This window comes from Clarias gariepinus, chromosome 14 (assembly GCF_024256425.1).
Source record: "Clarias gariepinus isolate MV-2021 ecotype Netherlands chromosome 14, CGAR_prim_01v2, whole genome shotgun sequence".
NCBI classification, from domain to species: Eukaryota; Metazoa; Chordata; class Actinopteri; order Siluriformes; family Clariidae; genus Clarias; species Clarias gariepinus.
In genome coordinates, this window is record NC_071113.1 from 8,198,875 (window position 1) to 8,215,597 (window position 16,723).

At 37.6% G+C, this 16,723-nt stretch overlaps 1 protein-coding gene across 2 annotated transcripts in view; it reads right to left on the reverse strand.

The window, feature by feature from the left end:
• The window catches only part of itga3b (integrin, alpha 3b), a 49,019-nt gene that overhangs the window by 3,810 nt on the left and 28,486 nt on the right, over positions 1-16,723 (reverse strand). For both annotated transcript variants that reach the window (XR_008365604.1, XM_053510819.1), the window contains exons 3-24: positions 14,032-14,114; positions 12,587-12,836; positions 12,405-12,503; positions 12,100-12,304; positions 11,507-11,700; positions 10,716-10,804; positions 10,496-10,632; positions 10,314-10,394; positions 10,123-10,190; positions 9,904-10,037; positions 8,091-8,237; positions 7,568-7,665; positions 6,843-7,011; positions 6,680-6,748; positions 6,440-6,516; positions 6,224-6,301; positions 4,251-4,353; positions 2,982-3,158; positions 2,173-2,280; positions 1,708-1,821; positions 1,528-1,626; positions 266-391 (exon numbers count right to left, since the gene is read on the reverse strand). Coding sequence is in view for 1 of the 2 variants with exons in the window: in XM_053510819.1 (XP_053366794.1) it covers positions 266-391; positions 1,528-1,626; positions 1,708-1,821; positions 2,173-2,280; positions 2,982-3,158; positions 4,251-4,353; positions 6,224-6,301; positions 6,440-6,516; positions 6,680-6,748; positions 6,843-7,011; positions 7,568-7,665; positions 8,091-8,237; positions 9,904-10,037; positions 10,123-10,190; positions 10,314-10,394; positions 10,496-10,632; positions 10,716-10,804; positions 11,507-11,700; positions 12,100-12,304; positions 12,405-12,503; positions 12,587-12,836; positions 14,032-14,114 (2,705 nt within the window). In the remaining variant the exon portion in view is untranslated. The remainder of the gene's footprint in view (positions 1-265; positions 392-1,527; positions 1,627-1,707; positions 1,822-2,172; positions 2,281-2,981; positions 3,159-4,250; positions 4,354-6,223; positions 6,302-6,439; positions 6,517-6,679; positions 6,749-6,842; positions 7,012-7,567; positions 7,666-8,090; positions 8,238-9,903; positions 10,038-10,122; positions 10,191-10,313; positions 10,395-10,495; positions 10,633-10,715; positions 10,805-11,506; positions 11,701-12,099; positions 12,305-12,404; positions 12,504-12,586; positions 12,837-14,031; positions 14,115-16,723) is intronic.

Sequence of the window (16,723 nt, forward strand, 5' to 3'; positions counted from 1 at the left end):
TGGCGTTTCCACTTTAATAACCTTATTAGTGTTTGAGTTTGAACACTGCTCTATTTGGAAAAGCAATGTGCGGCAAGAGGTCAAAATTTGCGAATACTTCATAACATGTTAATGTTAGATGTAGATTTCGGCACTTTGTTTTTCTTTTTTCCATCTGAATTCTAAAGTGAGATGGTTAGAAACATGGAGCACGCTACCATGAATACGTTACAGAGAAGAACAGATACAGTGATCTAAATAGCAGTGTAAGACGTGATGTGTGTACCTTCCACAGGATGAGGCTGATGATGCCTAATAAGAGGATTCCTGCTACGCCTGCAATGATGTATATCCATAATGGAACATTATATGGGGTTTCTTCTCCTGGAATGGGATCAATGTTCACCGTAAACTGTAGAGAAGAGGAAAAGATATGATGAGCCCAGTTTGTTAACAATCCAAATCCCAGCATTCTCATTGAATATGGATATTATGCTACTTTTCTCCTATACATAGACATGAATCAATATATTTCACTAACTAGAGAACAATTGATATCAATATTTTATTTAATATAATTTAATTTAGTACAAATTGCCTTGTTAAAAAAGTCACCCCTTCAGAAAGGTCAGTAGAAAGTAAGAACATTAACAGGATTGCGACTAAAACAGACGTGTAACCATAAGAAAACTTGTTGGTGAGACTTATGAAAAAATGAAAAAGCAAAATGGTCATGTGGTCTAAAAAATTCAGATTGACCCTATTTCAAAGTGATGGGTACGTCGCTTCCTGCGTTTCCCTTCTTACCCTGATGCAACCATCACTGGGGAACAGGGTCAATCTGAACTCATCAGACCACATGACCTGCTCCAAAGTCCAAGAGAACCCATGAACCATCATGCGTAGTGGCCTCTGTACAAGCCTCTGGAGGTAGTGTTATGATCTGGTGTTGCTTCAGTAGGTCAGGTCTAGGACTTAGCAACGTTACAGTATGTGGCAATAAAATGAAGTTAGCTGATGACCTGAAGGTACTGAAGGTTATAACAATCAATGCATTTTTTCTTTTCCCTGATGGCACAGGTACAGTATATTCCAAGACTCAAATTATGAAAGAGTGATTCTGAAAGCAGGAGCAATCATTTTTAAACATGAATATGCTTCTTTTTTGTTTTTGTTTTTGTTCAGGTAGTGTATTTATGCCTAGTTGGACTGTAGAAGATGGAGTGTATTTATGCAAAGGCAAAAAAACTCACTCACTCATATACCGCTTTATCCTGTATTCAGGGTCGCGGGGACCTGGAGCCTATCCCAAGAGACTTAGGGCACGAGGCAGGGTGCCAATCCATTTTAGGGCACACACACACATACACCTGGGCAATTTGGGAACGTCAATTAGCCTAACCTGCATATCTTTAGACTGTGGGAGGAAACCGGAGAACCCAGAGGAAACCCACCAAGCACGGGGAGAACATGTATTGATTGCTTCAATAGAACAATCTCCGTGTACTTAGTGATAATGATATGAATAAGTAAGTGATTCTCCCTGACCTCTCGAGTTTCAGCTTTCATCTTGATGGTGGGTTTGTCTGTCTCCAGTCTCAGCATGGCGTTCCCTTTCACAGTCACCCGAAAGGCATTGGCGAAATCCTGAAAAAAGCAAGAATGTTAGTGAAACACAGAGGGATGACAGCTCTATGTTAAGTGAAAACCTTCCGTCTGAACATTCACCTCCAGCATGGTGCTGTTCCACACACGAGCTCTGATGGTGAGAGAGGCTGAAGTAGACATGTTCCTCAGGGGGCACGAGAAGGTCACGCAGCGAGCCGTCTGCATCGCACAGTCCTTTTATTCATAAAGGATACAGATGAAGCTGTTAGTGGTCCAGTGATGGTGATGAGTGATCTTCTGTACCAGTGGTTTATAGTGTACTGAACAAGTCCATTCTCAACCGATCAAATCGACTTTATGTGCTGAAGGTAACAGAAATGTGCCTGAATAATGTAGATGCTTTCACTTACACTCCTAAATAAAATGTTAAACTTTTTTGCAAATCAATTGTATTTCTAGAAATTCGAACAGATATACTCAATGGCATGTGAGGGCAAATTGAGTAATTATAGAATGATCTAATTTCAATGAAAACTTTGATGGCTTAATACAGTAGCTGAACATGGATGCGGCTGTGTGTTGTACCATCAGGTAGGTCTCTTTGCGTGGAGTGAGAAGGGTTACAGCTGCTTCAGTGAGGGGCAGGCTGTTGTCCAAGTGTCGCTTAGGCCGTTTCGGACTCTTTTTTGCCAGCTGATGATAAAAAACATTTAGTTTAAGAAAATGCATCTTTTTGTTTTAATCAGTTCAAAAAAACAAAAAGAAAATCAAAATGCTTTTGTGCATGGCCACCAAAACCTAAAAAAGATTTAGATAGATTTTTAGCATAATAGGTGCGTTCAGGTCAAACCAGGACTAATACGAGCATGCTTCAGGTCTGAAATGCTGACCCACCAGGAACCCCTTTAATGGCCCAATCATGTGGAAATGGCTTGGAGTGAGGTCAGGACTGTATGTGGGATGTGGCAGCTGAGTCCCGGTAATGTGCAAGTGTTGTTTGTGAATGAATGTATGTACAGTACAGTTCCCACAGACAGATGCGTCTTGTCCGCAAGTTGAAGACATATGAGTTATATGCCAATTTTTAAGGATCAGACGTTCCACCCGCTGAAAGGATTATCATTCACGGACATACAGGTATGGCCTTTTTAAAAAAATGTTTGCACGGTTCAAAGGTTTTACTGCGGCTAACAGTCTCATCACCGTACTGTGTTTGAAGTAATCTGTAAATGTCAATCATTTTTTACGGCTTCATTTTTTATTAAAAATTTCATTGCAATTCCCAGTTTGACTTGAACACTGCTTGTATTATTTTATTAACAAGCACGAGTGCTCATCTGATGATGTGTATTTGCGATTTAGTAAAATGTTAAAAGAGTGCCGTCCATACTCACTGTTAAGTTCAGATGATTTACAATTTGTCCGGGAGGAACGCAGTGCGACTCAGACGTCCCACCGGTTAAGATCTCTGTCAGATACAGCAGCCATTTACCGTTTGTCACTTCAAACGGCCATTGGAAATCCATCACCAGAGTTCCTAACATTCCTAATGGTTCTCCCACCACGTTCACCTGAAAGAAACAATAGAAAATTTGTTGTATTTAATGCACCTGAGACAACATAACAGATTATACCCAGGTTGCTAAAAAAGTTATAACGAGTAAAAAAAAAAATATATATATATATAATTCATCGCAGGGCACACACACATACACTATGGCCAATTTGAGGACACCAATGAACCTAACCTACACGTCCAAGGGGAGAACATGCAAACTCTATGCACACAGAGACGGGAATCGAACCCGGACCCTGGAGGTGCAAGGCGACAGTGCTGGACCACTACACTATGCCCAGTTCCCTAGTTGTTTTCTTCGCTGGATGTAGGCCAATAATTTAACCCCTTTTTACACCACTAAAATACATCAGTTATGGGAAAAAAGTGTTGCCAGCTAAGATATATTTAATGAGAAATAATTAAATTAAAGGGTTTTGCATTGTTTAGGACATTCTCGTTTTTATTTACAAGATATGTCATACATAAAACACATAAATCACTTTTTTAGGTAACTCATCAAATCAACATGATTTGCAGCAGCTTATGTGATCTTATCTTTTATATACTTCCTATTGTCCTGGCTTACAGGTATCAGTGTAAAACTACTAATGGGAAATTCAAACATCATTATTGTCAAAATTGACACTACTGAAAACTGTATACTTGGACATAACTTTGGCCAATACAACAGTTTGTCTTTAATTTCTACAGTATGACATTTGATATTGCCTCATTGCATGTATGTATGTATGTATGTATGTATGTACTGTATGTAATGTATGATCCCCAAACTCTTGACTATTTTGCGAAAAAGTACTTTTTGTTGTTTTTACAGTTTTATTCACTTAAAAATAAAGTCCTTAAATCACTGGCCTCAAAACATTGTAAATGAATTGACAAAACATGAACATTACGTAAGGAATGAAACCCTCTTGGATGTGCTCTGACAGAAAAATAATCCCTGAGAGAGTGGTGTAATAACTACTGACCTACTGTCAAAACGACAGATATTAAAAAAAAATCACCACCATCTCATCAATCAGATATGAGAATTCAACAGCATTGTGGTACGATAACTATGTCAAGTTAATTAGAAAATACTGACCTGGAAGACGTACTCCACTAGACTGCCGATGTCACTTGTGCTGTTCATGCCGGACTCGCCCACCACTTCACCACTAAAGTAAGTGTTCACCACTGAGTTCTCTCTGCAGGGTAGAGGAGTGCGGATTTATTCCCCCGTATAAAATCCCACTACCTAATTCTGTTGCTTACGATTGATCAAATCTATCAAACGATGCTTTGAGGAATAAAACATTTGGTTTCAAATATTGAAGCATGTCAGGTGAAAAAGAAACCACAGGAAGATAAAAATGAAAGTGATCTAACTAGTGAGCTAGCCGACATGTTATAAAGCGAGTATGGCTCCTCCGGGCTCTAATTCCTCAAGGAGAACAAATATAAGCAAAAAATTGTGCAATACTGTGCAATATCACACACTTCCTACATCGTCCATACTACTTTATCCTGTTTAGCAGGATTCAGCAGCACAGCTACACAAAATGGACATTTGGCAACAAATTGGCATTTGAGTCGCAATCTATTAACTTTGTTATGGATTGTTTTTGGTTTTATGATTTTATTATAGAGGCAGAACAAAAACATTTCTGGTTTTCAAACATCAGTATTTCATCGCAAAAAATTAAAAGTTACAGAAAAATATTTGTATGCCAGAAAAGAGAGTATTATATAAGCGACCACTTTTTAGATAAATAAAAAAAAAAAGAAGGGTTTTGCATGCAAAAAAGAAGCAGGTACAACAAAGTCCTCAAAGGAACTGAGTGTTTCCGTATAGAACTGACTTAATTAATTACAGTTTACTGGGTTATTGGCTTTTCTAAGCTTTTTATTTTGATTTATTTTTTTTTTAAATGCATTCCACTGCAGCATTTATTTGCATGTCCCTAAGGCTTTGCGCTGTACTATGGCAACTCACAAAACTGAAAAATACAATTTTCTTCTTTCATTGAAAAAATAAAATAAAATGAAGCTTACAAAGCATGCACAGGATTTTATTATCAGTAAAATCCAAACCAATTTACAAAACATTACCAAAGTGAAGGCCATCATCAAGCACAGGAGCCAGTGACATTACCAGGACTGAGGCATCCCACCCAAACTGATAAACAGGCAACTTATTAGTGTGGCCAGCAGGAGACCTACAGCAACATTAAAGGAGCTGTGGGAATATCTGGCATGTGCTAGTCACACCCTTTATGAGGTCTGGGCTCTGAGGTAGGGGGCTAAATGGAAGCTTAGAGATAAATGCTTTTATAAAGACATGAAGAGGGCTGTACACAGGGAACCTCCCCGCAATCTGACCGATCTGGAACATTTTTTTCTATTTCTTTTCCCTAAAAATTTATTACCTTTGCTTGGATACACAGCATAAACCTACAATTAGATGTGCAGATTTTTTTTATATCACCTGTGAGATGCATGCTGCCCCTACATGAAACTAATGCATATGTTTATATGTATATATTTATATAATTATATATCTAATTATAGCTTTTTTTTTATTACAAAATTCAGTTATTTAAACTAACCAGGTTTGTCTCAATATGTTGAAAGGTCTGCTTTTTAACACACTTGTGACTCATATGCATGCCCAAAATATTCTGTATTAATTTGCAATACTTCTTGCCCCATTGCTTTTATCAAAACTGTATCATTTTGCTGTAAAAGTGTTCATACTGTATGTTTCTTAATTTCTCATTTATGTCTACCTAATTATTGATTGTAGGTTGTGGATCTTTACTGTGCTTTATAACACGAGCTTGGAGTCTTTAATATGTAAAACACAATAAGGATTAAAACTAAACTAAAGGATAAAAAATAAAGCAGGTTGACATATTTATAAATAAAATTAATTGAATACAAAACATTATCATCATTAACGGTATTTCATAACTGAGTCATTTTTGTTATATTGTGCACCTGTGTGTAGGGAATACATTTCAAAGACATACTGTATCAAGGCGTAAAAATCTTAGAAATGTGTAATTATGTACATACATAGAGAAAGAGGTGAGGATTGTGTTCTCCACATTCAGGGTGACTGGGACAGGAAAGAGATCGGTCTGTTCACTAAGACTGAACACACACACACACACAAAGATACAGAAACACACATCAGAAAGTTTCAGAATTATCATATGAGTGTGTGCTGCTGGAAGAATCTTTTGATATTCTAAAAACCACATGCTGAATCAAAGAGATCAGGACACTCACGTAGACAGCTGCAGCTGCAGCACGATCTGATCTGTGTACAGTGTAATATAAGTCTCGAATATAATTTGAAAGGAAATCTGCAAAGGAAAAAACGAGGGCAGAAAAAGAAAGCATAAATAAAAAATTAAAAGAAATGATTAAAAATGTCTACATGTGACAAGAGTTATGTATATACTGTATATATATATTTTTTTTCCTTTTTATATATATATATTATATTTATTTACAGGATTGTGTTACCTTTCTGTTGCCCTTAAATGGATTTCCAAGATCACACAGTACAGTCTTGTTAGCATTACACTCGATTTCCTGTTATTAAAAAAAAAACATAAGTTAGAGAGACCTTCTGGATATTGTAGCAATGCTTTTAAAAGCTGTAAAGAGCGCCACCGTGTGGCCTAACCTTGGAACGAAAGCCAGAGTAGGTGAGTGTAGGGGGAACGGTGATGTTGAGCATGGCCTGATGTGCGTCCTCGGCTGGCTTGTTGTTCCCAGGCACGTTGCTCACCTCCACTAACAGCACCAGCTTCTTCACACTGCTGTTATATTCCATCGTCTGTCTATCATCCACGCTGAAATGAAAGCAAAGTTAAATGAGACAAAAAACAAGACAGACATTATGACTGAGTTATGGATCAGTTAACAGTCGATATCGTAAATATAATAATCTTCCCGTTATATGGAAATTTTATGGTTGTGTCATATTACACATTATGAAGGGAGCAGGAGCTAAAATTACACTTATAGCTTTAGACTAAAGGAGACCAAAGGCCAGCCTGCCTACACCATTACCATAGAAAAGTCAAAGCTGCATAACTTGCTAAAAAATAGTCAATGTTGGAACACCCAGTGCACCACGCACAGGGCCCAGCAGACAAGGTCCCGAGTTCTTCGATCCAGCCTCTAAACTCCCCAGGTTCTAATCCAACTGGAACGCACTGAACTAATAAGCCTGATCTACAGGAACCATCCCACAACTCCAAAACTGGGCATAATGTTTTGCCTTGTAGACACAATATTAGCACAATATTTTAGTAAAATAGACACAAAATAAAAGTTAATTGGACACTAAGCATAATAAAAAAAAAAAAGCAATGTGAGGCATAATGTTTAAGAGTGTTATCACACCTGGGGAACACACTTTGCTGCTCACTGGCAAACTGAGCCTTCACCTGCAGATTGCTGCTGCATTTGTTATCGGAGCCACACTCCTTCTGGAAGTTAATCTAAAAAAAAAAATGCAAGGAATAATTAATAATAACCAACATGTTGCAGAACTATATTTGTACAATTCAAATTAAACTTTTGTGTATACACTATAAGGCAAACGGTTTGGAGAACACCTGATCATCACGCCCACATGTGGTTCTTTTACACAAAATCGCCTTTGGATGCTGTAGAGTCACTAAAACTTAGAGTTCCAGCTCCAGAATCGCAATGTACACATGCACAAAGTGAGCGCAGTGAAGACATGGTTTAACAAGGTTGGGGCGGAAGAACTCAAACAGTCAATGTTCTAAAATCTGTTATTATAACTGCAAAAGAAGAACCAAATCTGGCATGTTCATACAGTAAAAACACAGGTGTTATGTTTCACATTCCCGTAGTCCTTTAATCAGCTATTGCCTGTGTAAAATGATTGTATCCGTACCTCGGTTTTCTCCGTCAGCTGTTGTTGGCCACTGAGCATGGGGAATGCATCGAGGTCCTGTAGCGTCTGCTGGGGCTCCACCTCAGCGTCGCTCAGAGAAACATTCAGGAGGAACACAATCGGCTCCAGTTTATTTGATACCTGCTCCTGTTGTGGAGGAAACACCGTTACTTTAGAGAGGTGAACACGGCACTAAAACCGTGCACCAATCTTAGACTATCACAATTGGTTCAGTTTTGTTGAATATGGCATTCAGCATCTAACAATTCTCCATTTTAAGTTAAAAATGTAACTGAAACTTCCATACAAACAGTTTTACTGCAAAATTAGATCAACATTATTTTTCGGACTTCCACTCATTTTGGCAATCGAGGTTATTTAAAACTTTTTTGTCAAAAATCGCTATATATTATTCTTTTAGATGCTTTGAACTCTCATTAGTCCTGACGTGATGCATGATGCACTTTAACGGAAAACATATATGAAAGAGAATTAAACACAGGGGTAAGGCTTCAACACCAGGCTGTTGTGTTTGCTGTATCTGGTTATGGCTTTATGTTGTCTTCTTAATTTAGAACTTCTGAACTCTTTTTCGACTGGAATTATTGCCTTATTTTTGTTAGAAATTCTTATTTTAAATATGTTCTATAATAATAATTATGATTATTGAACCCATTGATGTATATGTTGATTCAAAACCTGTACTATCATAAGGTTCTGTTATCTTCATGCATCTTTCTAACTGAAAAACATTTTCTGTCCAAAACCTTGACACTTTTTTCCTTGTTCTTAATTGCTACCATTATTTGCTACAATAACATAATCAAAGCATACATTTTAGATTTTTTCATTAAAACTCATCAACATATTATTGATTCTAAATCGCATACTTACATTGCCATAAACCAGGACTGCCGGCTTATTTATCATTGTGACAAAATTGTGGCAGGTGAATTTTGCGAAATGATTGAGAAATTTGTACTTAAGTAATTAAAACAATTTTGAAATAATATTTTAGGATTTATGGTAATAACAAACCATAACAGCCTTGACTCAAATTAACCACCTTACCACTTTGCAATACGTCTTGCTTTTACTGCAATTTTACTATTGGACATACAGTATCTCATTTTGCTGCCAAACTGTACATATTTTAAAAAAATGTAAGTAATATCTCCTTGTTTCTCTCTATTTTTATTAAAGAATCAGTATATATATATATATATATATATATATATATATATATATATATATATATATATATATATATTTATATTTATATATATGTGTGTGTGTGTGTTTTAACAAAACACTCTCCGTATATTTAATCCAAAATTGAAAACTCTTTCCTTTGCTCAAGAGACCTTACCAATGTCATTAAAAATGTAAAAGCACAATCACATTATATTCACAGTCTAATTTAATTATAAATTAGGCCAAGATCAAGATACAATATGTGACCAGATTGGAATGAAAAGCAGCGACATATCCAACAAATTGCATAATCATGCTTTTTATGTACACAGTCTGCATTAAGACAGTGAATATTAAATTTAGCATGAAGGCCAATGGAATCTTGGCTGTGTGATGTTTAGTTTTTGACCAACGTCTAGCTTCAGTTCTTTACCATCCATGTTCTTTTTATGTTCTTTTCTAATGTCCATGTACTTTTCATTTGCGTAAGGTTGTTAAATCTCAATGTGATTTTTTAGTTTTGATGAGAATGCACAGTAAACTGTGTATGATGAAAGGTAATAGCAGTAAATGTGTGGATTCGTGAGAATGCTAATTAACAGCCTTAACTGCTGCTTACATTTACTCGAAGCTTTAGCTCCTGGCAGGTTGGAGATGAGAAGGACAACAGGCCTGTGTATGTGCTTTTGCCATTGATGAACTGCACTCTTGGGCTTCGCCGGTTGCGGTCTGCCTCTACAGTGTACTTAACAGCTGGGAAGAGAAAAGAGGGCTTATGGGCTTATCATTCATAAGAAGAGTCATATCTAAATGTTTATCTGATTCCTCTTTTACTTACTAATGTCCTTTTTAAAGTTACGGTTTCCATTGCTCATCGTATAAGTGAAACACATCTTCGCTGTTATACTACAAAACACAATATAAACTTTTGTTCATTTCAGTGCTTTCAGATGAAAGGGTCTAAAATAGATTCGATTAGAACATCCTCGCAAAAAAAAATCCCAAAAACATGTACGGAAGCGTCCTTACCAAGGGTCCATGCACTGGTTGGGATCCACAATCTTTGGCTCTACTGTGAAGTTTTTGGATAAATGGATAACTGGACGCGCCCTGACATGGAATCAAATTCAAATAAAACAGAATTTGAGGAACACTCATTTCTATTAAGGTGACAGTATGTGTCTTTAGGTCGTAGGCATTTTATAACTAACCTCAACAGTGCTATACGGTCATCGAGAGAGCCGACTAGGATGTCAGGATATTTGTTGCCGTCCATGTCCATGCCTCCGCTGAGGGAATAGCCGAACGTCTGGAATCCACCAGATCCCAAAGACTTCCCTTCAATAACCTATCAATAATAAAGAAGAAATTAGTTATTCCATGTAATGCATTAATGCAATTCTGTAAAGCAAGACACAGCTTCAACTTTACCTGACTGGGAACAGTCGTTATTCCCTCCTTGCTCCCTGTCCATATATAGACTTTTCCTGAATCATGGAACGGTGCGCCAACTGCAAAATCTGACAGAGCAAATCAAGAAAGAGGACGTTTGAGAAATTGGACACATTTATGGTAAGCTTGTGTTCCTCTAGGTGGCAGCAAATCTCTAAGTTTTGTTCAGCTACATTAAACTTAAAGTGCAAGAATTCTTGTTTTCAAAGAACTACCTGGAGCTTCTGACAAGATGAAACATTATTGCTTAAATATAAATGCTATTCCATCCATCCATCCATCCATCTACCTTGGAACCTCTGTAGTCCAACTATGAACCATGAAGGCCAATGGTTACCAATGTATTCAATCCCAACAATGGTAGGAGCTTCAGTCAACATTCACACAACATTAAGCCATTTGGGAATGCCAATTGGCTTAATCTGTCTGTCTTTGGACTGTGGGAGGAAACCCAGACCCTGGAGGTGCAAGCGCTAACCACTACATCACTGGCCTACCATTAATACTATTATAGACTATAATACTATTTTGTGTGGCCAAAAGTTCGTGCACACCTGACCACCACATCCATATGTGCTTCCACTCGTCTGGGAGGGGTTTCCAGTAAATTGTGGAATGTGGCTGTAAGATTTGTGAACAGGTTCGGAGCTTTAAGCTCCAATTAAGGGAAATTGTCATTCCACAGCGTCAAAAGAGAGTTTTGGTGGGAAAAGTCAGGTGTCCACATACTTTTGACCATTGCAACCGCGTCGTGCTGAAATACACTGTACCTTGGAATCCATCCTGATTTATATCTCCTATAGCTGCCACAGCGAATCCGAACGCAGAACCCTTTTCACCGTTCAGGATGATGCTGGACTTGTTCTGGAAAGATCCGTTTTCGTTCATGAAAATGTACACCGCTCCGCCGTGCTCTTTGTAGCGGTCGAAATAGAACGGCGCTCCCACTATCAGGTCATTCCAACTGAGGTGAGCAAGAGGGTCATTGGTTAGCTTTCGTTTCTCAGAGAGGGGATGAAGAAACAGAAATCAGGAACATGATGTATATTCAATTACAGTTGAGATCTCAAATGGTTTTGGAGGTGATTTACATCGTGTAGTATACCAAAAACAACCAGACTTTCTATAAGTATGGACTTTTAGCATAAAAGGTTTAAAACTGAGGTGCTATTGTGTACTCGTTGCCCATATTTGGGTAAAAAAACTGACATCATACAGTGTTTTCCAAACGACTAAAAAAAAACAGCCAGATCAATCAATAAAAATGTAATATAACTGTTTTATAACTGAATTTTTCTGATTGGAACCATTTTATTTGTGCTTGACAGGTGCCTGGTTGTAAGAATGGAACTAAGTGACCTACTCGTCATTGTTGAGATCCGCCACTGCTATACTGCTCCCAAAGTAAGAGCCCACTTGCTCTCCTGGGATCACAATCACAGGCTCGAGCTTTAACGACCTTTTCACAGCCAGCGTCACTGAACCCCTGGAGTCATCTCTTGGCGCCCCTGTAACCACCGTGTACTCTTTTCTGCTCAACAACTTCATTTCTTCTGTTACAGAATAGCCTAAAAAAAGAAAGCAAAATATATTTACATAATTCGAATAATGAAAATGTGTATAATTTGTCTGGGTACTTCTTATAGTTTGGAGCAAATTTGGACGTACCCATGTAGCTGTTGCGCTTGTTCAAAAATTCAAAGCCTTTTTCACTGTAATCCCAGGAGTTCCCTGGGCTGGTGTCTCTCCAGGTAACATGCACATTGCCTGGTGAAAGAAAGACAAGCTTGATCAGGTTTCTTGCAGGAGTGTTTCCCAGTTGTGCAGCTGGAGGTATCTGTGCTGCTCACCCTGCCATTCGAAGCTCCCCGTGCAGCCGATGTAGACATCGCTGTCCGTCATGCCTGCAGAAATGCCCATGCTGCACATGCCTTCCATGTCCATGTCTGTGTTGGGGTTGCACACTTCATACGAGTGGTCCTGCCACAAGTCCTCGCGGTCAAAGCTCAGGTCGTTACCCCGGACGAAGCATTTGCCCACCATCCGCCGCTGTTCCTCTCCTCCGCCCTGCACTATCTTCACATAGCGGTGGCCACATGCCTGTGAGAAGAAACTGTACTTCAGATGCTCGACCAACATGTGGATATGAAAATAAAAATACTACAGTTGTAAGAAGATATATATAACATGCTAATCTCGCTCAGTCACTCACTCATCGTTTATACTGTTTTAAACTCTGTACAGGGTCATGAGGGGCCTGGAGCCTATCCCAGGAGACTTAGGGCATGAGGTGGGGTTCGCCCCAGACAAGTTGCCAAATCATCGCAGGGTACACACACACACTATGCCTAATTAGGAATTAAGATCGCCAATAATCTGAATGTCTTTGGGCTGTGGGAGGAAACAGATCAAGCACGGGGAGAACATGAAAACTCCACGAACACAGACCCTGAGGTGGGAATTGATTCCAGATCCTGGAGATGTGAAGCAACAGTGCTAACCATTAAGCCACTGTTCCACCACATATAAAACGCTATGTTAAAATGAACACATTAATAACTGTGCAGGACTTGTATCTGTCATTCCCAAGACGAATCGATGCTGTATTGGCCTTAAAAGGAGCCTCTACATCCATACTAATAAATTATTGTGATCTAAAACCAGCCGTTTTAGTTTTATTGTGGTCCTGGCACAAGTCCTAGCGGTCAACCCCTGTAAGTTATAATTGTGTAATGTAAGTTTTTGTGTATTAAATGAAAAAGACTGTATAAGCAAACCATCAATAATATATATTTTCTCTTTTTGTTTTTTTTTTACCGGGACTTTAAAAATAATTTTTATAAATAAAATAAATTGTAATTAAATACATCAAAGAGAAATTTTTAAAAATGTCTAACTGAGGTCATTTTGTTAAACATATCAGAAACTTTGCTTAATTTGAACTTATATTCAGCGATCATCAGTTGTAATGATGATGATATGATAGTATGATCACATTGCTGCCAAGTTCGAAACTTGACATGCGTCATTAAGGATTTTTGTGGTGAAGGTAAATTGTAAAGACACACCTTCGCTCACCTGAAAAGAACATTCTGTAACGCAAGGACGTACAGTAGGTAGGGCACCATGTGAACTTAGTTGCCCGCTCAGAGAAGTGTCATACAGTTATTTTTAGCCCCCATAGAACAGACAGAACTACCAAATAAGGTGTGACTGCTTGCATTGTTTTATGTGTCTTAGATACTTCAAAGTTTACAATAGTTGCCTCTAACGACACAGAGAGTTTCTGTCTTACCAATACTCGTCCACCAGGATGCTCTCGTTGACTGGCTACGGTCACTCCAAGCCACATGCCTTCTATCATCTCGGATGAATCCGCTAGACAAGAGAAAAAGCTAATCAGTAAGCAGAGATTAAAGGAATAAAGGTCTATGTACAGTCCTTACTTCTCCACGTGGATGATGAAAGATTAGCAAAACAGGAGTCATGTGACTTCTTTATTAATATAATGATAATAATACTAATAATGATTCATATTTAGTTTATTAGCTACTTTTCAAATCCTTATATCGCAGCACTGCTGAATTTTTTATTCTGATCGATTAGAAGGTATTGAATTCTGTAAGAATAGCTCTAATAGCCGTATACTGTCTGCATGTTAAATTACATGTTTTTATTAATGTGCTTGATTTAATACTGTATGTTGCCATGGTAACCAAGGTGCAGGCAGAAGTGCTAACCACCTAAGCCACCTTGCCGACCCATATAAGACGTATGCAGCGTATAACAAACAGCTTCCCATGCACAGGGTGTGCATCTCATGTTTTCTCATGAGTATCCCACATTAGTTACATAGTTATAAGCATATAACATAGTGTTGGAGCAAAATCCATTTATAGGGCTTATCTGTTCTTTACAGACCATGTGGCTTGTTACCAAGCATCAGCTTTTGCTTGAAAACCAGGTAACGGATGTGTCATGCTTTGCTTAAAATGTGGACTTACTTACTTAAATGTGGAAGTAACATAGCAGTTTTCAAACTATCTTGTGAGTCAGGGAAACCTTATGTATCAGGGAAACCTTATATGTCAAGGCTAAATTATTTGCCGGAATAAGTTAAAGCCGTGTGTGTAGTCTGTTTTGACAGTTTAATGATTATTTATCTTACTTTCACACCTGACACTTGTACTGTATTAGGCTGTTCATTTTCACTTGACACTTATTTCTAAAGCCTGCTGAAATTATATCAGTCATGCAGAGGACATGCAAATAGTTTTCAGTCTGAGTCGATCAACAAAGATAATAATGAAGGTCAGCGCCCGAGTTCAGAGGAAGCCAAAGTGTTTATTTGAAAAACAAAAGGTCGGCTCTACGCTTTGTCTCTAGTCAGAAGAAAATGTACGTTCGAGTAGATAATTGCCCTGCCTAACTGGGCTCGATACATTTTTCATTTAACATAAACAGCTGCCAAAGGCATGGGCAGGGCATGTGCGCAGGTATGTTCGGATTTCTGCACTTGGCAAGGACTACAAAGCGGTGTCATGAATTGTTTGAAATTGAAACAGCTACCATTCATTACAAAATAAGAGTTTGATTTTCCTGTTTGTGTGCAAATGTGAAAGTGACGTTTCTAAGTGCTTAATTAAAGAGCGGTGTAGAAATATGCACCTAATACAATTCGATTCTGTTTACAAACACACTGGTCGGGAACCAAGGAAAGCTCACCTCTGTCTTTTGAACATAATAATACTGTATATATGTGTGGGTGTGTGTACATGGTGTGACAGGTTTTAGAAATTAGTGACGCGTTTACCAGGAAACCACGGGATATAAGAAATTCTGATGATTAAAACTTACTGGATGCCAATAGCTGGCTATCATTAAACAACCTGCCGTAAGAAATACATAGTACATATAACACCAGATACATTACAGTTACATGTAACAGGTTACAAACTGTTAAGGTTTAGATCTGTTCAGAATTTAGATCCACTCCTTCGGGGGCTAAAAACAAAGACACTTTACAAATACTGTATATGATTTGCTAATGATTTCAAAAACATCAAAGGAGAACTTCAAAAACTCTACAAAAATGATGTCACATATTTACAAAACAAATATGAGAATCAAACGATTACACTTAATGTATATACTTTATATATATACTTTATATATATATACTTTATACTGTATATATATATATACTATATATATATATATATATATATATATATATATATATACATTAAGATATTATTTTAAATAGTAGAGTAGTGGTATTTTTTATATTGTATTGATTTTATATTGCATTATATATAATTTTCTATTCTTGACTATACATATAATAAAACTGTAAAGTTGGCGTGTCTGTACTGTACATCGAAGATCAGGGGCTGACTGGGACCAAAAAGTGGCCCTGGACTTCCTGGCCCACAGCAGCCCACATCATAATACATTGGCTCATTGATGTAGAGATTAATTTTTAATTGAAGTATCACTGAAAATATATTGGGTCACATTAGAAAAACAAAGAAACAAAGGAAAGAACATCAAGACAAACAACATACTGTTAAAACTATAAAGACAATATTTTAAAAAAATGGCGATAAAACTGAACAGGTAAGCTGAAATACAGTCAGTGGCAGCATTAACTCACGCTAGTAAACTAGTTACTTATTTTAATTATTATGGTAGTCAATATTAATTCGAAATAATGCTGAGAAACGTTATTTTTAATTAATATTGACTACCATAATAATTACTAGCACGAGTTAATGCTGCTACTGATTTTATTCGCCAGCGGCCCATGTCTGTCTGTCTGTCTGTCTGAATGTGCAGGCATCACGTAAAAACTTATGAACGAATTTTAATGGGGTTTTTACAAGTGATTTGTTACATTAGCAAATTGTTTTTTCAATTGGCCCATGGGAAGAGAAGATATGCTACTTGGAAATTTAAATAGAAAACACCCTTACATCATAAAAAAA